Consider the following 23379-nt stretch of genomic DNA (forward strand, 5'->3'; position numbering starts at 1 on the left):
TGAGACCATATAACACCAGTCCTGAATGACCTACATTGGCTCCCAGTACATTTCTGAGCACAATTCAAAGTGTTGGTGCTGACCTTTAAATCCCTAAACGGCCTCAGCTCTGAATACCTGAAGGAGTGTCTCCACCCCCATTGTTCAGCCTGGACACTGAGGTCCAGCTCCGAGGGCCTTCTGGCGGTTCCCTCAAAGCAAGAAGTGAGGTTGCAGGGAACCAGGCAGAGGGCCTTCTCGGTAGTGGCGCCCACCTTGTGGAACGCCCTCCCACCAGATGTCAAAGAGCAAAACAACTATCAGACTTTTAGAAGACATCTGAAGGCAGCACTGTTTAGGGAAGTTTTTAATGTTTAATGCTGTATCATGTTTTTAATATTCGGTTGGAAGCCGCCCAGAGTGGCTGGGGAAACCCAGCCAGATGGGCAGGGTAATCATCATCACCATCATCATCATCATCATCCACTCTTCCCCAGCTTGGTGCCCCCCAAATGTTGAGTAATACAATTCCCATCAGCCTCAGCCACCACATGTTGGCTAGGACAGATGGGAATAGCAGTTCAAAACCTCTGAATGCTGCTCTCTACTATTAACAAGGCGTCTGACATAAAACTTTTTTGTGAAAGATAAAGTAAAACTTCTGAGTTACCCATTGGACCCCTTCATTTGTTGTGTTGTGTTTTATCTTTTACCTTCCAAAAGGAAAAGATAATAGAATCTAAAATCATAATTACATACAGAATTTATTGTTTGGAAACATTGTGGTTAACACAGCACAGGCAATATCCTTCGGGGGATTACAACAAGGGACAGAAAGCATTGTTAGGTTGCTGATCACATCATTTTCTGGAAAGAAGATAATGACGAGCCAAGTCGTTTCTGGAAAATCAACTTGGGTCTGTAATAATATTACATTTCCCTTCCCATTTTCCCCAAAGACAGCTCATCTACCATGACAGCTGCCTTTCATTCTCTAGCTACCAACCTTTGAACAAAAGCAAAACAAAAAAGAGAGTCACCTATGGAAGTAATTATAGTTACATATGCCTTCTTTCCTACTAATGTAGAATCATTAAATGAGTCCTTTGAAAATGAAGCAACTCTCAGACAGAGGTCACTAAACAAATATGGAGAGGTTTTTGGAAAACCTGCCAATTTGCGGTTACTATGACATCAGCACCTGGCACTGAAAGAAGGAAGGCTGACTTCTTTCTTTCAGCAAAAGCGTTGCAACACAGATTTTATCTTTGTCCATAGGGTGCAGCTGCTAATCTCAGAACAAAAGCTTTCCAAAGCTTAGAACTACTAGAGCTGGAAAAAATATCTTGGCTCCCAGACTGTTCGTAAGCCCTTTTTATTTAATGCATACACAGGTAAGACACTGACAGATCCATACATTATATTCTAGTCACATTAGACACATTTGCCAGCATCCAAATATCTGAGAAACTCATTTCAAGAGAGCTTTTGACAGGTTTAGACAGCACCTTCCAACGCCACATGGTGAACAGCTTTTAGAACTGAGGGGAGATTCAAAGCAGCTTGGGATATTGGGTAGGAAAAACTGTCCAAAGTTATGAGGACATTCTAATGGGGATTTCACAAACAGTTCTTTCGATTACTGATCTAAGTGTTTTTATTCATTCCACATTAATAGTTTCAAGAAATGAGAGTAGTATTGAATACTCCTATTTGGGAGTGGAGTACTCCTATTCACAAAATGCTGCAATGTGGAGTACTCTTATTCGGGGTCCCTGCAGCTATGCATTTTTACAGAATGCATCATTCCACGCCGCCTCCCCACAAGTGTCAGTCAGCCTTCCTTGCCCACTTAACATGCCCAGTCTTTATTGGGCTGTTTATGATTTGCCTCCCCCTTTGGTCCCTCCCCCCTCAAGTTTTTTGTAGTTTTACAAATCCCAAGCCTCCTGATACCCACCTCTTGTATATGGACAGTGCCATTTTGGCTACCAAAGGATCCTCACTCAGCGAATGAATTAGATAAAAGTAAATAGGATTAAGTAAAGAATATGTCCTGTCCCATCTTCTCCAAAGCTATTTAAAGGCCCAAACAACTAATGATGGTGCCTGACCTGGGAGCTCCAATAATGTCTAGAGTAGACGACATAATTTCAAGCGCCAAAGAGATTTGTGGGCCCCTTTCCTTTGCCTGCCATTTCCCCTTCCCGCTCTCACTTCCATACATCACTACTGGGAAAACCATGGCTTTAACTATACGGACCTTTGTTGGCAAGGTGATGTCTCTGCTTTTTAAGATGCTGTCTAGGTTTGTCATTGCTTTTCTCCCAAGTGAGAGCTGCACCATAAAGAAGGCTGATCGTCGAAGAATTGATGCTTATGAATTATGCTGCTGGAAGAGACTCTTGAGAGTCCCATGGACTGCAAGAAAATCAAACCTCTCCATTCTTAAGGAAATCAGCCCTGAGTGCTCACTGGAAGGAAAGATCGTGAAGCTGAGGCTCCAATACTTTGGCCACCTCATGAGAAGAGAAGACTCCCTGGAAAAGACCCTGAAGTTGGGAAAGATTGAGGGCACAAGAAGAAGGGGATGACAGAGGACAAGATGGCTGGATAATGTTCTCGAAGCTACCAGCATGAGTTTGACCAAGCTGCGGGAGGCAGTGGAAGACAGGAGTGCCTGACGTGCTCTAGTCCGTGGGGTCACAAAGAGTCGGACACGACTAAACAATAACAACAGCCCCTTCCAGCTGTGTACTTTTCTCCCAAACTGGCTCAATTCCAGTGTCAGAGCCTAGTTGAAGGGGTAAAAGACCTGTGAGGAAAAAACAGGTGAGGGAGCAGAGAGTTTCACACCCCTGGCCTCACATCCCTTTAGAAGAGCAATATTTGAAGGCATTAGCTTATCGTCATCCTATTTAGTTTGGGTCTAAGAAATTGCAATAAGGAATATCAGAAGCTTCCTTATACTGAGTCAGATCAATGGTTTATCAAGCTCAATATTGTCTATACGGACTGGCAGTGGCCCTCTTGGGTTTCCAACAGGGACCTTCCCAGTCCTTCCTGGAAGTGACTTGGACTGAACATGGGGCGTTCTGCATGCAAGGCCAACGCTCCACCACGTTAAGAGCCCACTAGATGAGCTATGGCCCTTCTGACACACCTTCTGCTTCTGCAAGTACCAGCCTTACTTCTGACCAGTGTGAGGAGCCTCAAGCAGCAGATCTGAGAGGTAAATTAACTGGCAACAATTTGCAATTTATTTCATTAATATATATTTTTATCATCATGGGAAATTACATCAGGCTTTCCTGCCTCTGCCAGCAAAATGTCTTGGGTGGTTTTTGTTTTCATCCAAAAGGTTTCTTGATATATTGGAGCACATTACCGAGCGGTTGGTTTGTTTTCATGCTAAAGGAAGAACATTTTGTCCTTTAGGATTTGGTTGCAATATATCCCCTTGCTGATCTTCTCTTCCAACATTTATGCAGGCACACTCCTCCCGCAATCGCGACAATGAGAGCCACGGGAATGAGCGCCAAGTACCAAGACGTATCGCGTTCTATAAAAATAAAATAAAAGTTGGTGTCAAACTTTGCGCAGCCTAAATAAAAAGGTAGGGGTGTTATTTCATAAAGCCCACATATTTCAAACGGAGTATTGAACTCCCAGAAAGGTCGTATGACATTTGAGGAAGAAAAATGGAAGAAACTAAGTTAAAATGTTTAACAGCATAAAAGAAGAGCAGCTCTGCTAGAGGTACTACTTCCGGTTTAGTGGAGTTTGTAACTCGAGGCATTTGTAACCCGAGGTACCACTGTACCTCGTGGAAGCACTCTGTCTTAGCCCAACAAACACCCTTATACTGTCTGAGAATTGTTCCATGTAGCCAAATGCTGTCTACACTGACTGACAGCGCCCCCCCCCCCCAGGCTTTCAAACAAGGGGTTAACCCTAGCCCTATCTTGAGTTGGAAGAATTAGATATTCTCTTTGCAGTTACCAACGCAGCCATGATGCACAATCAGGTTCTCAACCCTGGTAAAGGTCTTGCAGAGCTGAACCATACATTAACAAGTAGGGCAAGAATAGTATATTCGTACACAGACACATACCTTGTTGCTTTACTTGTGCTGCACGTATTTCATGCCCGAGACTATTATGGGCAACGCATGTGAAGTCTGTATTGAAATCAGCTTCTTTCACAGGGTCAAAAATCAAGGGCACCTCAATGTAATTTTCATCATTTTCTACAAGTTCCCTAAAACAAGGAAACAGTAATTTATAGGATCACTTTTTTTTAATTGATAGCGTTTCAAGAACACTGTAATTTGTTTTTTTTTAGTCTAGCATTGTGTGGCGGGTGGCTGGCGAGGTGCATAACTATGGGCACAGCATTTTATAGCACACGTTCATTTCACTGCAACACCCTGATTTTGAATATTTTGTATTCCAAATAGTAAGAAAAGTGGGTTTGACAGGATCTCAGTAGTGAACCATTGTAATGCAGTTGTTAGTTTGTCAGGGGGCTTCCAGACTGCAACCAGGGTGTTGGCATGCTTAAACCTTTTGGATTTCCCCCGGAAAGGAAAAATCCAGATTCAATGGGAGGGAATATGGGCTGCCTTTTTGATGCCAACAACATCATATCGACCCTGCAAAACACTTGCATGCACAATAACCACCTGTCTGGAAGCACTTTCAGACTAAAACCAGGACCATGCAGATTCATATTCTCATTCAGCCACGAAGCATACTATGGTGACTGAATCTGCTTGGAATGCGGCTTAAAGGTGAAAATATAATAAATGATGTAGAGAGGAAGCTGCAGCCCAAGATAGGAAAAGAGGTATTAGGGACCTCATAGCTACTATAAATAAATTAAGATTTGCAGGGCCTGGTGAACTTCATCTAAGAGTACTAAAAGAACTCGCAGATACAGTCTCAGAGCCTCTGTCTATAAACGTTGAAAATTCTTGGGAAACAGATGAGGTCCCCGTGGACTGGAGGCATTAAAAAGGGAAGAGGAACCGGGAAATGACCGACTGGTCAGCTTGACATCGATACCAGGAATGGTTCTGGAACAGATAATTAAACAGTCTGTCTGTGAACACTTAGAAAAGGATGTTGTGATTACGAAGAGCCAGGATGGGTTTCTCAAAATCAAATCATGCCGGACTGATCGTATTTCTTTTTTTTATATATAGAGTTTCAAACTTGGTGGATCAGGGGAATGCTGGGGATGTAGCACATCTTGATTTCAGTAAGGCTTTCGACAAAGTCCCCCGTGATATTCTTGTGGAAAAGCTGAGCTAGATGATGTTACAGTTAGGAGGTGATGCCAAAGTGAAGTGTAAGAGAACTATACAAAAATGGTCAGCCTCATCTTGAACTGGGATGGGCGGTGACACAGAGACGCTTCCTTCTCATTGCTGAATCCAAAGCTATGGTAGTGGCTAGAAACCTAACAGAGGACCAAGATCTGTTAATGCTGTGAGCCTTTTCATCTTGTGTATATATGTGTAAATAGAACCACATATCCCAAAGATACTGCTATCTCAAGTGACCTCCATTTTAAAGAACTAAACCCAAGGTATGTTTTGGCACCTTCTCACTGCTCAGAGATTGGGGTGAGCGTAGTAATACTTACTGACGTTCTCCTTCTGTAACTCTGCCCTTTTGATAAAGCCTACCAATGTAAGTCTTGTTGGCTAGCCACCAAACCTCAGTATAAAAATGGCTGCTTTCTCCAGTAAGCACTTTGCATATCATTGTCAGTCGAGAACCTAGTTTTAAAAGGAAACATGGAAGTAAGAACAAACAAATGTTGAGTACTATGTTGAGCAATAATGGATATCACCACTCCTTAATTCTTAAGTCTTCTGAAGAGCTCAATAAATTCTTATTTCAGCTGACATTCAACAGCCAGGATTAAGTAGGTGTATTTTTGTTTTCATTGCATGCCCTTTGTTTTAATTGTTACCAAATCAGACTCCTTGGGAAAGGTGTGTTAGAAACTGAACTAAATAAAGCAAGAAGTCTACCGGGAGAAGCAATTAGCCATTATTCATCACGTAAAGGTAAAGGGACCCCTGAAAATTAGGTCCAATCATGACCGACTCTGGGGTTGTGGTGCTCATCTCGCTTTATTGGCCAAGGGAGCCGGCGTACAGCTTCTGGGTCATGTGGCCAGCATGACTAAGCCACTTCTGGCGAACCAGAGCAGCGCACGGAAATGCCGTTTACCTTCCCGCCAAAGTGGTACCTATTTATCTACTTGTACTTTGACGTGCTTTCAAACTGCTAGGTTGGCAGGAGATTCATCATGTAAATAAATGTAAATGTTTTTAGTAAAACAGGTGGAAAGAAGAAAATACAATTCTCACACCACTTCTTCTGGAGTCTGATTACCTGTGGACACTTAAAGTGTTCCAAATGTCTTGGTTTTTGGCCCACTTCCAATGCAAATATTGGGCATCCAGTTCAGCGCTTGGCATACACCAGTCAAATATTGTCGTTAAACACTGCATGGTGCCAGGAATGCCACGGTATAGACAGCAGCTTACAATTTTCATATATTTGTAAGATTTATATCCCACTTTTCATCACCAAGCAATTCAGGCTGGGTCGCAACAAAAGAAATGTATCACCATTATAAGAGAACAAAGGAGGCAGTCATGGTGAGTTCCAGCACCTCTTTTTTCTAGAAAAATAGCACTGAATGTCCTAATAAAAAGAATGCTTTAAAAATAGGTAAAAGGTAAAGGGACCCCTGACCATTAGGTCCAGTCGTGACCGACTCTGGGGTTGTGGTGCTCATCTCGCTCTATAGGCCGAGGGAGCCAGCGTTTGTCCGCAGACAGCTTCTGGGTCATGTGGCCAGCATGACTAAGCCACTTCTGGCAAACCAGAGCAGCACACAGAAATGCTGTTTACCTTCCCGCCAGAGCGGTACCTATTTATCTACTTGTACTTTGACATGCTTTCAAACTGCTAGGTTGGCAGGAGCAGGGACCGAGCAACGGGAGCTCACCCCCTCGCGGGGATTCGAACCGCCGACCTTCTGATCAGCAAGTCCTAGGCTCTGTGGTTTAACCCATACTTGAGCATTATTTGGCCACATTTGACCAAGCCTTTTTTGACCAATCATCCAGCCTAGTAGGGGAACCAAGAAATAGGTGGATCAGCTCTAGCGCATTGCAATAAACAACTGCCACACTCCAGAGCTTTTATCATCAGCTAACAAGAATCTAATAGGATCAATAAAATGCAACCAACCCCAACAATCTCAAGGCAAAAGTGACAGATAATTGTCCTGGCTGAGTGAAATACCTCAGGCATCCCCTGGATGAGCAACAACAGCCCACTGAAGCAATATTTCCCAGAGATGCCTGAAGCCTCAAAAGAAAAACACTTATTTAGTCAACATCCCAAAAAGAGGAGTTGGAAGAGATGCTGGTGGCAAGTGAGTTTTTGAGCAGAGTCTGAACAGTTTCTTACAGAATTAAAGCAATAAGAGTCAAGCTTGTTTAGCTGATGACCCTTTCTATTTATGCTAGCCAGCAACATGTGGCTTAACCACATCCTTCTTGACTAAGGCAAACATTCCAATAGCCTAGAATAGCATGAGTCACTGTACTTGTTTGCACATGGAATATTTTATTGCTGCAGAGAAGTTTTTGGTTTTTTTAATGACATTTGCTGGATCTCATTCAAAAGCACGGTATCAGCCGGAGATGGCCCTGTCTTCACAGGGCATTAGGTACAAAATATCCTTCTCCCATGAAGGCACAATAAAAATATATACTTTGTTTGAAAGGAAATCACTTTCAAACTTGTGCAAATATTTGGCAATACCGATCACTTCCTCAACACTTTTTTTTTTTTTGCAAATATGCCAAGTTAGACTTGAGAACACAGTGAAGCCTTTGATACATACCATCTGCACTTGTCCGAATGATTACCAAGATGCAAGAAAATTACACATGTTGTTGTAAAATTGTCTGACTGGTGATACCATTTGTTTAAAATTAATACAAATTATTTTTTTTAAGATGAAAAAACAGCCTAGATTTAGCGACAGTAGAGGCCAACCTAGAAACCTACTGCCTATCGATTGCAGAGGTCATGTTGACATCCTCATTTCCTTCTACATTTGAAGACTTGCTCACACAGAATCCATGGTAGCTTACTAGCTTACCCAGACCATGAGGTTCTTGGTTCAAATTACCCAGAGTCCCTGTAACTTTCATCAATTCTTTTTAGGACCTGGTATATGTGACCACTTGTAGACAAGCACACATCTCAGATAAGGTTCTGGGCTCCATATCCCAGCCAGCTTTTGACCTCTAGGTTGCCACAATGTATTATGTACATGGGGCTGCCTCTGAAGATGGTTCAGAAACTTCAGCTGGTACAGAATTCAGCAGTTGCTTACCAGGGCAAGATGGTATGAGCATATAATGTCAATCCTGGCCTGACTGAACTGGCAGCCAGTTTTCGGGTCTGATTCAAAGTGCTATTTTTGACCTATGAAGCCTTAAACTGCTCAGGACTGCAATACTTCAAGGACTGAAGCGGCCTTTTCTGAGGTGGCCCCTTGCTTGTGGAACGCTCTCCCCAGGGAGCCTTAACTTAACTTGTTTTTACATATCTTTAGGGTCCAGGCAAAAATATTCGTCTTCTCCCAAACCTTTGGGCTAATTAAACAATATATAGCCTTTTAAAACTGCACCAGGGGGCGGGGACAGTATGGTTTTCTTTTGTTACTACAGTATGCATTTCGGTGTTGTAGTATTGTAAACCACCCTGTGATCCTCAAATGAAGGGCAATATAGAAATTTAATAAAAATAAAAAGATTTTGGTAGGAGGTCTGGTGAAAACCTTTAGGTTAATAATGGGGGGTGGCTTTTTCATTTCTTTTGCAAAACTGGTTTATCCAAAGAGCACACACATTCCTACATTTCCGGAATAGCTATTAAACAGAAGAAATAAGTGTTCCATATTGATGACTTTCCCCCAAACATACAGAACACTCTTTTCTGCCCTACACCTATATCATCTTTTTTTCTACTTCAAGTGTCGTGCATAGGTTCTCACAACGATATGGACCATATCTTTGACACCATGGTAGAGGAACAAAGTGCCAAGACTTTTTAAAGTGTTGTCCAAAGAAGAAAGCAAGTGCAAGCAACAAAATGTCTTGAGAATTGTAGTTTGATGAGGGTGATCTGCTAAGAGCTCTAACACCTAGACCCCTACACCACCCCTAGACAGAACTTCAGTTTCGAAAGAACCCTGGATAAGGAGAATTACAGCCAAAAACCTATTTTCCTGTATTCAAGTTGTACTTGTTCCATTTGTTTTAAAATACATGGAAGCTGCAGGTGGTTGAGTGGTCACCATGTCCCACCAGCTGTTTGTTCAATCAAAATCACCCCAGTCTGGTTTCTGCCCAAGGAACTGGCAAGGAAAAGGTTCAGCTCCTCCACTCCTTTCCTCAGTTTTGAAGACATGAAGGAACAGGGGGGCGGGGGGAGAGAATCATGACATGACACAATATGTGTAAGTTTGGTTTGGCCCTGTTCGCAAAAGGCTGAATTGTGGAGACTCCTCAGGATGCAACAGACATCATTAATTCTGCCACAATTACAGCAAAGTCAGTAAAGCCACCATTAGCTGTTATTATGGTTGGAACTAATATAGTACTAAAACCCACTGGTAAGAAATTTAAAACTGAGTTATAATTCTTATTTTGTAACATAAGGGTACTTTGTTTTCAGAAACGACTTGAATAAATTGTTGGCCTTACCGAGACCTGCTAATGTAATCTTTTCATTTGGGTAGACAATCACAGGTCGGCTTCTCTTCTTTTGGCCTAGTGAGAGTTCAGAGAAAAGATGTTTCAGAGAATTACATCCGCTTTTCTGATACAACAATAGTTTCCATTATTTACCAGGATAAAGAAATAACCTCTCTCAAAAGAATAAGGCACGGCTGAAATGTAACTGTTATCACCAGAATGAACATCCAGTGCATTCAGAGATCTTGTCTCTCTCTCTTTCCTCTCTCTTTGCTCTGTGAAATTTTCAGAGGTTCTCAGCTTGTTTAAAATGAATTGAAATGGGGGAAGAATGTGCAGTTCTTACATTGATCTGAAAACACATTAAGCATACTACCACCCCCTGCTGGTCAGCCTGACTAACAGGTAAATTAACATATATTTCTATATTTATTTAACAGAGCAGCAGACAAAGAAACCTGTACAAATTTAAAAATAAAAAGGGGAGAGTGAGATAGGTGTATTTGTCTACCCTTTCCCACTATTAGTTAAATATTGCATTCCCCGAGCTAATGGAAATCACCTCCCAGGGCTCTCTTTTGGCATAAATTACTTGGTTTTGCAAGCGGAGGCATTTAAGCCATAAGCATTCTACCTCCCACAAAGGCTGCGAATTCCTCGCACTTCCACTGGCCACTAGCCAGCGATCTTAATTCTCTTCTGAAACTATTTCAGGCTCTTATCGGAAGCAAATAGCTGGAATGTTGTGCTGGGTAAGCTCAGGGCTTTAGCAATTGGCAGTTGCAATGATGAGAAAGAGGAGGAGTCTTTTCTTTCGCTGCCAAAATACATCCCAGGAAAGCTGTTTAGAGTCAGGATGTGCATATTCCGTGCATTTGCAGTTGGGCAACTTTTCTGACCCTGAGGGAGACATTCTTTTGACCTCAACAGAAGAGTGTTTTGGGCTGTGACGATACATGGGGAGAAGAGGGTTACCCATTTCCTTCCCACCGGTGACCCCATACAAGAAAATTCAGCCCCACACAGGAGATTCAAAAATACAGTGGTACCTCAGGTTACAGACGCTTCAGGTTACAGACTCCGCTAACCCAGAAATAGTACCTCGGGTTAAGAACTTTGCTTCAGGATGAGAACAGAAATCGTGCTCCGGCGGCGTGGCAGCAGTGGGAGGCCCCATTAGCTAAAGTGGTACCTCAGGTTAAGAACAGTTTCAGGTTAAGAACAGACCTCCAGAACGAATTAAGTTCTTAACCCAAGGTACCACTGTAGCCTTCTTTTGTTGACAACAGAGAACTGTTTTCAAGTCTCAATAACTCCCTGTGGAGCGGTAAGGGGCTAGATGGGGAGGCCCCATGGCTCGCATCTGGTCCATGGAGCGTAAGTTCTCCACCTCTGGTCTAAACTGACCGGCAATGGCTCTCCAGGTTTGCAGTCTTTTCCTGCCTTGCATAGAAATGCCACAGATTAAACTGTCGTTTGCATAGCTTATGTTCTGAGCAATGACTCCTTGCTACGCATATTTCAACAATATGCACATTTGTATAATTGATCTATGTGGAAAATTCAAAGTTTAAAGGGTAAAGGTAAAGGGACCCCTGACCATTAGGTCCAGTCGTGGCCAACTCTGGGGTTGCGGCGCTCATCTCGCTTTATTGGCTGAGGGAGCCGGCGTACAGCTTCCAGGTCATGTGGCCAGCATGACTAAGCCGCTTAGGCGAACCAGAGCAGCGCACGGAAACGCCGTTTACCTTCCCGCCGGAGCGGTACCTATTTATCTACTTTACTTTGACGTGCTTTCGAACTGCTAGGTTGGCAGGAGCAGGGACCGAGCAACGGGAGCTCACCCCATCGCGGGGATTTGAACCGCAGACCTTCTGATTGGCAAGTCCTAGGCTCTGTGGTTTAACCCACAGCGCCACCTGCGTCACTTTTCAAAGTTTACTTCATACCAGATTTGTATTTTTTTAAGCAAAGAAAAGTGGATCATCTGTACGTACAGTCCTGCTCGTCATTGTATACTTTAGTAGTTCAAGAGTAAACATTACCAAGTGTTTCTAACTGAATGGTCCTGGTGATGTTATATTGTCCCGCTTCATGCCGAAAGGTCAGCTGGCAAGTATAGTAGCCTGAATCATCCAAGGACACGGAGTTTATGATGAGATAATTTGTGCCTTTCAAAACAGCAAATTTCTTATTGTCAATGTCCAAAGGTGTTGAGTCCTAGAAACAAAAAAATAAAAGTACACAAATAAAATAGGCAGCCGAACATTTAGTAGTGAAATACAATGCTTCAGTGCCAAGGAGTCTTAAGGTGATTTTTTTCCAGTGAATTCTTAATGTCACTGAACTACTTTAACATCCATTGATGCAGCAGTGATGGCATTTTGGAAAGGCCATGAAACACTGGGAAGACTTTGCAGCAGGGGTCTGATTCGTGACAGATTCCAAAGCAGAAAAGTACCTCAAATAAGCTTTTTATACACAATGTCCACATAAAGCTTAAATGCCACTGTTTATTACTGTGTACACGAGCACAGAGGATCTTGCAGTAAGCACCAGACTCACACCTTTCCCCCTCCTTCTCCCCCCACAGAGTCGGAATAAGAGTTATTTTCATTTTCCACGAATCCTGGTTTATTACATTCAAACCAAGGGCAGTGGTTTAAAACAAGCTCTGACCAGTTTAAAAACAGGCCAACTTAAAAAACAAACCAACCATGGATTATGAAGCTGGCTTCCTTAACTAAGCAGGGTTTGCAAGTGTGACTATTTGGTTTACACTTTGACTCGCTTCAGTTTCCGTGTGGTGCCAGGAAAGGAGAGAGATCTTTGTTAAAGTCTTGCAATAAGCCACATGGTTACACAATAATGACTAACTGTTGTAGTGGCAGCGTAAGTGGAAAATTCCATATTGTATTGATCAACCAATGATAGATTAAATGAGGACAAGCCTCCGTTTCTGGTCCATATCACTTTCACATGTGTTCACCCAAAAAACTTTTCCATCCCATATGTGCATTAAAGTTTTATTTATTTATTTATTAAAAATCTGAACAAAAATCAACATTTGGGTGCTTATTCTTAACTGCATTTTCGCTTAAAACATGCATTTTGTTTTCTCTCCGGATATGTATCTGTAAACATGTTCTGCGAATTTATATTGAACCGAAAATTATGTCAACAGCATCTGGAGAAGTGTGAGATCTGACGGGCATGTTCTGATCCACACATTAGTCAGTCCAGGAATTGCAGATTAGGTCAGTTTATATCAGAATGAGCAATGATCAAATTCCTCAGGCAATCCTGATCAAAATGGTTCTCCATCACAAAGTCAACTTGGCACGATTCCAGAATAACTTTGTAAAATGATATTGTGATCCTGCGTTTCACTTTCCATTATTGGCCAGACACTGTTATCACCAAATAAAAACTCATGGTCTAGTCAGTTGCTGACAGACCTGGTTTATGGTGAAAGGGCTATAAACTACAGATAAATTTAGCAGGGCTCTGCAGGATTTCAGAACTACTGCCCTCCAGTTACCAAGTCATTAGTGTCAAAATTAAATGTGCACCATGCACATTCATAATTCAATAAAATTTACACGTGGAAAATGGTTTGTTTAGAATTTGGACGGAGTGGATGGCTTTAACCAAGAGAAAAGGAGGAAATTAGTTTTAGCGAACTAAATTAAGTGCTGTGCAGTTCCAAAAAAATAAAATAGCCTCAGGCTTTGGACTCAACTTAGCATGGTTCTCTTGGAGCAGAACTAATGTTGTATCTATACTAGCATTCTGAGATTCTGGACATACCCAAGGCACAATGGCAACAACCTTTTCTTTTGGCATCAGTATCTGATGTTCAGGGCTATGCTAAGGTTACCAGATTTTTTTCAATGAATTCAGGGACACTTTTCAACTTCAGTAGAAATGATATAATTTTGTATGGGGACTGATTTGTAAATCCAGGGACTGTCCCCGGGAAACAGGGACATCTGGTAACCTTAGGCTAGCTGCCTCTGAACGTAAAGAACATTTGGGGTTTTTTAAAAAAAGCTCATGATGGACCTCTTCTTTGTGAAAACAGCTTGTCATCTTAAATGCAAATTTTCTACAAACAAAGCAACCTAATGAAACTTTCAGGCTATTGTATCAAAGCTTTAACTCAAGAGCACATCTTCAGGCCACCATAATCTAAGGTCCTTTTTCAAAGCTACAGCTAATTAATCTGATCCTAGGCTAAGGACAGGTACGTAATTTATGTCCCTTGAGATGTGGTTGAACTACAGCTCCCATAATCCTGGACCCCTCGTCATGCCAGCTGCAGATGGTGGAAATCTACCAACATCTGGAGGAACATTGCAGCCCCGTCCCTGGCCTTAGCAGAGTTGGCCACAATTCAACTAAGATGCCAATTCAAATGAATGGGCTTAGGCATGTCATAGCCCTGCATAGGACCCTGTGCAATTTCTACCATGATGTCAACGTCTTATATTATTCTGCCTTTCGTTCTGAGTGCAGTGCAGATGATAGTCCCTTGTGGGTTTGGATACTGGAAGTCCAAGTTCAAATTCCCAAACTGCCATGAAGAAATTACCCATAATAATACCTTGTACCATTTGAGTTCGTAGTTTGTATTCTTTTGTACAAAACTCTCCAAGGCCGGACAGACAACCTTTCCAGGACTAAATGTGAAAGCCTTCTGGAGATAGGAAATATTACGAACAGCGCTTTTCTCCACAACTGTGAGATGAACAGACACATCAGCACAGTAAGACGAATTCCTGCAGGTGGAGGGCAAAAGGGCAGGGGGGGGAGAAGAAGAAACACGGCATTCATACACAACAAGGGAAGATTTATCATTGCACCATAACCCACCATTGTTTTTTATTATTCAGGTTTAACCATTTTGAACAATTAAGTACACACAGGACACTAAAATCACCACCCTCTGAAAAAGCATCTGAAAAAGAGGCTGAGGGAACACTCCACAAGGGAGGGTGTTTGAAAAAAGGGTGAGGGACTGCCAGCTCTGCAGGCAAGGGGTGGCATAACTGGGCTCTTGAGCCCCACAGGGGTGCCACAGAAAGAATGTACAGTGGTACCTCGGGTTAAGAACTTTGCTTCAGGATGAGAACAGAAATCATGCCCCAGTGTCACAGCAGCAGCAGGAGGCCCCATTAGCTGAAGTGGTGCTTTAAGTTAAGAACAGTTTCAGGTTAAGAACGGACCTCCAGAACGAATTAAGTTCTTAACCAGAGGTACCACTGTAGCTGGTCAAGGAATCTGTGGACTCAGAAAGGCCGAGAACCTCTGCCATATGATGTCAGGACTCAGGAGTTGTCCTGCTTCCTCTTGTGAGCTAAACAGCCAGAACTGAAAATCTGCCTTATTGACTTCAGTATAAAAGGGATCAATAAAGCCATCAGCTGACTTGCGCTTAAATGGCAATCTTGGTGAAAATAGGAGAAGCCCAGGTGTTTGAGAGGCACCAATATTGGCAGCACAAATTTGATCAGGCTGCAGCAATAGACAGATAACCTTCAGAATGATCCAGTGGCCCTTTCACCGGTGTAAGTGTCACAGAGATAGGATTCACATCAATGCAAGGGCCATTGGGTTGCCATTTAGATGCTGTATAATAGATATGACCTATGACTCCTATGGAGAAACTGCCACGGATACTGGGGACTCAGCTATGCAGCTGCAAATATAATGCTCTAAGTGTGTTTTAAGAGCATTATACAAATGTGGCACAAGATGGCAATGGTGAGCTTATGGCAAATTCAATATATATTTTCAAAACGTTTTTTTTAAAAAAGCATTTTCGCAGCGTTTTATATGTGTGCGTCTAGATTCCACCAGGGTGTAAGCAAGGAGCAATGCACACTTTGCGTTCCATTGATTTGTTTGTTGTTTTGTTTTGTGTGGAGGGTCTGATGAGGAATTTATGCAGTTGGAAAAATCTGCTTAAAAAACAAATAAACAGTCATGTAATGCAAAGCCACCATTGAATACAGCTCAGGGTGTGTGTTGTTATTTAAAAGCTAGATTAAACATTTAAAATATTTTATCTGAGGCAGAAGAGAAGCCAAGGTCACCAACTGCAGAGAGTATGGAATTTTTTCACTGATGGGGGCCCTTCTTTGGTGTAATGTTTGAAATAGCCCCAGGTTTGTACATTGTCTAAAAGATCCAGCTATATTGATGTGCTATATACAATTCTGGTGTATCTTAATTCTTTTTTTCTCTCTTTTTAAAAAGTAATTGTATGGTTGATTTTATGCTGTTCGTCACCATATATATTTTCTTAATATTGGTGGAATCAAAACTTCTGAATATAAGTTAGTTTGCACATAGATTTTCTGTCCTTAGAAGCCCTGACAAAATTGTTGTTTACGGTTCCTTGAGCAAAAGATGTAACTATTAAAACAGCCTACATTTGTGATAGGGACGCGGGTGGCGCTGTGGGTTAAACCACAGAGCCTAGGACTTGCTGATCACAAGGTCAGCGGTTCAAATCCCCGCGATGAGGTGAGCTCCCATTGCTCAGTCCCTGTTCCTGCCAACCTAGCAGTTCAAAAGCATGTCAAAGTGCAAGTAGATAAATAGGTACCGCTATGGCGCGAAGGTAAATGGCGTTTCCATGCACTGCTCTGGTTTGCCAGAAGCGGCTTAGTCATGTTGGCCACATGACCCAGAAGCTGTACACCGGCTCCCTTGGCCAATAAAGCGAGATGAGCGCCACAACCCCAGAGTCGGTCACGACTGGACCTAATGGTCAGGGGTCCCTTTACCTTTACCTTTTTATTTGTGATAAAGGGAAGTCCTTTGCAACCTGAGGACCAGGCTGAAAAAGGTGTGTGTTGTTCAGCTCATGATTACTTGGCAAGGAACTGCATAGGTTTGTCTTGGATTTTTCATTCGGACATAATATCTTCCAGATGAATTTGCTTGTGGGATTAATATAGAGGCATTATAATGGAAATGACATTATGAAAGAAAACGACATCAGCCGCTGACTTTTTCACCGAAAAAATCATTTACATATCCTCTGCAATAAGTGACCTCTTTCTGCACGTATGCCAGTCCCCCTGAGGTTTACACTGGAGGTCTTGCATACTTTTCATTGCACATGTCTCTTTCCACTCAGTGGAGTAACTTCTGGTATTAAGTACATTGCAACGCCACAGGACACTGAGCACATCTGTGTTTCTCTACCTTGGGACACTTTTCTGTCTGTGCAAGACTGCTAAAATATTGCACAGAGGTAGTGTAAGAGCTGTTTCATCACTATCAGGCTCAACAGCATCAGTATCACTCTCAGCAGAGATAATTTAGTTTGGGGGGGACATCTTTTCTGTTTATTAGCAATGACCAATGTAAGACATTTGAAAATACAAGCCCATCCCCTTCCATCTTCCGTTTCTTACTGGAGGGCTAAATGTGATCGAAATTACTTGCGGATGTCACTTTTAGTCATTGACTGCTACAAGGATGACACAAATCCAGATGTTCAAACAGGTGGCAACAGGTGGGACCACAAGAGACCAGTTGTGTAAGGCACCACTTTCTGCACTCTAGACAGGCTCCCTATTCTAAACGCATGCCCTGAACAGACATCACGGACAGTTTAAGGCCAAACCCTGCCAGCTGCTGGTGCCTATCGCCCATGAACTGGTTTTTTAATTCCTTCTTTTCTTCCGCTTTTTAACAAAATGCAGACCCTGGGGCTATAACTTGAGGAGGAAAATTGATGCCGTGGAGGGGAGGTTTCTTGACCTTCCCTTTCCTTGAGCCATTTTCAATAAAAATCACATCCATAAAGATGGAAAGTGTACGTTAGGCTGCCGCAAGGTTTCTGCCTGGCTACTTGCATTCATCAAGCCCAGAAGGAAGCTTCTGTTTCCAACCCAATGGACTATTCATTAGGTAAAGGTAAAGGGACCCCTGACCATTAGGTCCAGTCGTGGCCAACTCTGGGGTTGCGGCACTCATCTCGCTTTATTGGCCGAGGAAGCCGGCGTACAGCTTCTGGGTCATGTGGCCAGCATGACTAAGCCGCTTCTGGCAAACCAGAGCAGCGCACGGAAACACCGTTTACCTTCCCGCCGGAGCGGTACCTATTTATCTACTTCACTTTGATGTGTTTTCGAACTGCTAGGTTGGCAGGAGCAGGGACCGAGCAACGGGAGCTCACCCCGTTGCGGGGATTCGAACTGCCGACCTTCTGATTAGCAAATCCTAGGCTCTGTGGTTTCACCCACAGCGCCACCCGCGTCCCGGACTATTCGTTAGCCCACACTAAAAACAAATTAGCACTTAATGTGACCATTAATAACCACAATTGTAACCTTTAATAAGTATGCATGGTGCTTTCTAGAGTGATAATGTTAATAATCATCAAAACATTGCAGGGTCTTCAAAGCTCATTTCATGCTCCTCTCCTTGCAAAAGATACAGATGCCCCAAGCTCTTCCCCTCAACTAGTTGCATTTCAGTGAGTGCTTTGCCCTTCCTCTTTCCATACCACCTGCAAAGTGCCACATGCATAGGTAAAGGTAAAAAATAGGTAAAGGACCCCAGTCAAAGACGACTGTGGGGTTGCAGTGCTCATCACGCTTTCTGGCCGAGGGAGTTGGTGTTTGTCCACAGTTTTCTGGGTCATGTGGCCAGCATGACTGAACTACTTCTGGTGCAACGGGACACTGTGACGAGTGCCAGAGCGCACAGAAACACCGTTTACCTTCCCACCACAGCAGTACCTATTTATCTACTCGCACTGGTGTGCTTTCGAACTGCTAGGTTGGCAGGAGCTGGGACAGAGTAACAGAAGCTGGCTCCATTGTGGGGATTCGAATCACCGACCTTCTGGTCCACAAGCCCAAGAGGCTCAGTGGTTTAGACCACAGCGCCACCCTCATCCCTTGTAGTGCCAGACATACACAGAGTTCAAGACATCCCTTTGCAGGAGAAACATGGCTGTCCTCCTCACTCCACACAAGAAACAAGGATGTCAAAGAAAGGAAGCGTAAGTCACTTCCACATTCTGCGACCACCATTTAAAAATAGTAATAATAATGTCCAGAGCTGAGGAGCCATACCCTCTTGTGGCTAGGCTTCACATTGTACTGGTGATGGATGTAACATGTTGTTCCTTCTCTTGCAAGGGCTGCACTTCCCTCAGGAACAATAATGCCTGAGTTGGATGTAGCCACATGATCCAATGCAGCTAAACATTATTATAATGCAACACTGACTTTGGGGGAGCTGGTTTTCCCGTGACAGTCACACCAAGCTTCAGTTATAGGATCTGAGCCTTGTTCTTAGTAATGAAAGAATAGTTACACTGAAGCGTGCCCAACTCCTAGGGGCAGAGGGGTCTTTGGCCCCCTCAATATTTGCTGGCAGGGGATCAGGTCCCCTTAATGTTGAGGGGGTGGAGGAGGCCTAGCACAGCACAGTTCACTGGGTGGCTCCTCCTGAGCGTAAGAGAGGAAGCTGTTCCATGTTGGGTTCCCTGCTTGGCCTCTCCCTGAAGATGCGAGTCGCACATATGACATGTATGCATGCCACATGCCACACACACCAATATTGGGTACAATATGGTACCTTTGGTACACCGAAGTTATGTCGATGAAGATGGCCTCAGATAAGGTAAAGGTAAAGGTACCCCTGCCCGTACGGGCCAGTCGTGACCGACTCTGGGGTTGCGTGCCCATCTCGCTTAAGAGGCCGGGGGCCAGCGCTGTCCGAAGACACTTCCGGGTCACGTGGCCAGCGTGACGAAGCTGCTCTGGCGAGCCAGCACCAGCGCAGCACACGGAAACGCCGTTTACCTTCCCGCTATAAAGCGGTACCTATTTATCTACTTGCACTTAAGGGTGCTTTCGAACTGCTAGGTGGGCAGGAGCTGGGACCGAACGACGGGAGCTCACCCCGCCGCGGGGATTCGAACCGCTGACCATACGATCGGCAAGTCCTAGGCGCTGAGGTTTTACCCACAGCGCCACCGCGTCCCTGGCCTCAGATACATTGCAGCAAAAAAAATCCAATGCGTTCAGTCTCTGCTCTAAAGAACTCTTACTTCTCAGTGCATCTTACCTTCTCCAACACTTGATAAACAGTACCCCAGATCTGTCTTGTAAATCCATTGCCAGCAAGTCTTCAGTGATGCATGCATACGCATGTTATCTGGTTAACCCTATGTAGCCTAGGCTAACAGTCTTGTGCCTTAGAATGCCTACCTTCGAGTGCAGATATATTCCCCAGAATCCTCACTGGAAGCTGGCAAAAACCAAAGAGCATCATCTTGTAAAAGAATTCTTGTTTCTCTGTATCCTGCAGGGATAATTGTTGCTGAACCATTTTTCCCCCAGGTGAGATTCAAGGGCTGATCAAAAGCATCCATATGTTTGTATCTCAAAGGAGGGCATTTGAGGACCACTGGTTCTCCTGCCAGTACAAAAGTGGACCTGAAATGCACGGTGCGATCGTGGCAATTATCTACGTAAAAAAAAAAAAATGGCTTTGTATTAAAAAGAAGAAGAAAGAAACACTGGAATGTTCTAAACCAGGACTTGGCTATTGATGGTTACTGCTTTCACCTGCACTTCCCGTACGCTGGATTCTGAAGGCAGAAGTATCCAGTGTATTGGCAATGAAAATACATAAGAGACTGGGCACCATATTCCGTAGAAAACAGGAAAGAGAAAGATGGATGACACCTTGGAACCTGCGAATGAGAAGAAGAGTGTCATAACAACAGAAGTGTTCTAAACGAGATGGTGACTAAACTACTTTATTTAGAACTAACTGTTAGGCATGAGAAAAGCCCGCCAGAAATATCTCTTCAATTGCCTGACAGCCTTGTCTCTAGAGCTCCTGGGCTTAAAACTGGGACTGGCAATACTCCAGACTCTGATGAAAACATGGATTGGATTCCCTTTACATAGTGGTGGCCAAACTTCTTAACAACTCAAGCCCAGAGTACAAAACAGTGTTTCTGTTGTGGACAGTGAAGTGCATATGCTGTACTGCTCCATCACAAGTGCTTGGAGTAACTTTGCTTCTCGTCTATTGAACTTGGGAGCAGATAGTCTAGTACTGGACTGGAAGACTTCAGACTGGATTATGGCATAGATGAACTCATGGGACCCTCCTGTTCCATCCTGAAGTACCACAGTCTCCGGCTGCCTGTGGCAGGTTTGCCAGGCATGTTCTAAAACCAGGGTGACCAAATTGGTACCTGTCAGATGTTTGGGACAACAACGAACACCATCTGATGCTCAGCCTGTATATATTTGTGTAAAAAAAACCCTCATATATCACAAAGGCACCACAGCTTCCAATGACCTATGAACCAAGACCAAAGTATTCTACGCTTTAAAAAAAAAATGTAAATCACTTTGAGGCTTCTTTTTGTAGTAAGTTGACAAGTAAACATAACAAATCAAAATAAATGTGTTGGCCCCCCTGAAGTGTCTCAACACTCGGAAGCTAGGCTGTGTGCAACTGGGGGTGAACAACTTAATGTGTTGTTCTTAATATGGATTACCTCAGGCACTCATTTTCACCTCAACTTTTTCCACTCCACATTATTTCTCCCAACTGACAGTTGACTGCTCTTCTCTGCTGACTAGAACCACCAGCCAACCAAAGTCTTATTGTTTTCCAGACCAATCAAAATGAATTTACGTGATCCAAGCCACATCTACAAATACTAAAAGTGATGATCTCTCTCAGTTTTCAGAATCTGCTGCCAAGCAGCTACTGCTAAACAGGCCTGCACTATAGTAACAGCGCAAGGTTGTGACTTTGACAGTCACACTCTGACATCAACACAGACCACATAACTTCCCCTCACCCCAGCACAAAACATAATTGTGGGCACAGCATTTCTCCACAGTCATATATTCATATTTAAGACCTGTGACCTCCTAAATTCAGGGGACTTAAAGCTAGGTGTTTCTAGTATTGCTTGATGAAAGGCTTCCAAAACACTGTATTTTAAGCTTGTCATCATCACACAATCTTTTTTGTGCAACCAAAGTTTACTTTAGAAGGGATACTGTTTGCTAAAGAGAGATGGTTCTATTGTGTGTTGTGAGCAAACCCAAATCTTTCCTTAGATTATTTATGTATGTAAAATATGGCTACTTTAAATACTTTGGCTAGAACTCAACTTTCAGCAATTTAAAATTTTTATTTTGGCTTATTATTCTGGTTTCTTATTGTTGTTTCCTAAACTCCACAGGAAGAAGGTTGCTGAAGGATATTTGAATTAAGTTCATGGTTACCAACTATTCGGTATCTGAGCACTGAAAATACATGGTCTACACATTACTCAATACATTTTGTGCAAGTTCATGTTTCCGGTTCTAATCTGAAACATGAGTCATGTCCTCCAAACCAGGATATAAGCCAAAATCAAAATACGGGAAGTGGGCACACTGTCTTTCTCTAAAATTTAACCTTCTGAATATAGCTGACCAAGCTTTTTCTGTACCATCTAAAGTTCTTCTGACAGCAACTCCAGCCACTGGCCAACCTTAGCCCCCTAGATTGTGAGAATGATTTTCCTATCCTTGGGGACATCAGATAGAACCCAAGTCCCAATGGGATAGAACCCAGTAAGAGTGATGGATACATGATTGCTTTGGGCAAGGGAAAGGGGGATCTTTCTCTGGTGGGAAAGAGAGGTACATGTGTAGGATAGCATGCACAGGGAAATGCTGGGGTGCAAATCAGTCCCCTTTGGCATAAAGTCAAAGGAGAATAGGCAACAGAATGTGGAAAGGAGCCAGTGGAACTCTATGTCCTTAGAAGACTAGGAGTACAAAGCCATGTGCCACAAATCTGCATATAGCAGTTCATATGCATAGATGCAAATTTAGACTGACTTCTGTCCTATAAGCAAAGTTGGAAAAGCAGGAAGGGGCAGCAGATCCAGGGCTAAGAGCCCCTGGACCACCCGCTAAAACACCCCATAATGGGTGGTTTTAGTCCTGAGTTTTTGGAGTGGGCTATAGGAGGCAAGCAGTGTCCATTTACCTCTCAGCAGAACAGACACAGGGCCACCCATTGCCCCATGCTGCAAACCGACCAATGTTGACTATATTTCATGCCCTTCATGCATGAAAGCAAAACCAAAACCTCATGGAAGTCTTTCATTCCTTGACAAAAGGTCTCAATTTTTAGTCACATGGAACCTACAGAGTTTTACTTCACCAAATATAGTTCTGTGAAGACCTCTGCATACATATTATAGTCAATAAATAGTTGCAAGAACCATCAGTACTCATATGCTTGGTCCATTAGCTCCCCCGCCCCTACTTTTGAATAAACAATCAAACTGTCCATGTTTTATTACTCTGCTATCTCCATAAAGAAACATTTCACACTTACCCAGATCTCTCCATCTTTTGTCTTGGAACTTTTCAAAGAGCAGTAAAGTACTTTATCTTAATGGAAGAGTCTCAGCAGATGGACTTATATATATCTATATATATGAGAAAAACTTACGAAAACTTTCCCAAGTTACCCAATTCTGATTTGTCAGAACAAAAGAGGTATGAGGTACACCTTTCCAGCGTTTCGAG

At 43.1% G+C, this 23379-nt stretch overlaps 1 protein-coding gene across 1 annotated transcript; it reads right to left on the reverse strand.

Moving 5' to 3' along the window:
- Positions 1-724: 724 nt before the first annotated feature.
- Positions 725-23322, reverse strand: LOC310761162 (interleukin-1 receptor type 2-like). Its single transcript, XM_083610873.1, has 9 exons — positions 23186-23322; positions 20386-20513; positions 20026-20284; positions 14388-14562; positions 11827-12001; positions 9791-9856; positions 5629-5764; positions 4094-4239; positions 725-3541 (listed from the first exon to the last, which is right to left on the reverse strand). The coding sequence occupies exons 1-9, from the start codon at positions 23197-23199 to the stop codon at positions 3414-3416; spliced, it is 1227 nt and encodes a 408-aa protein (XP_083466999.1). The 5' UTR covers positions 23200-23322; the 3' UTR covers positions 725-3413.
- Between the last annotated feature and the right edge of the window lie 57 nt (positions 23323-23379).

This window comes from Podarcis filfolensis (assembly GCF_964270895.1).
Source record: "Podarcis filfolensis genome assembly, chromosome: 4".
NCBI classification, from domain to species: domain Eukaryota; kingdom Metazoa; phylum Chordata; class Lepidosauria; order Squamata; family Lacertidae; genus Podarcis; species Podarcis filfolensis.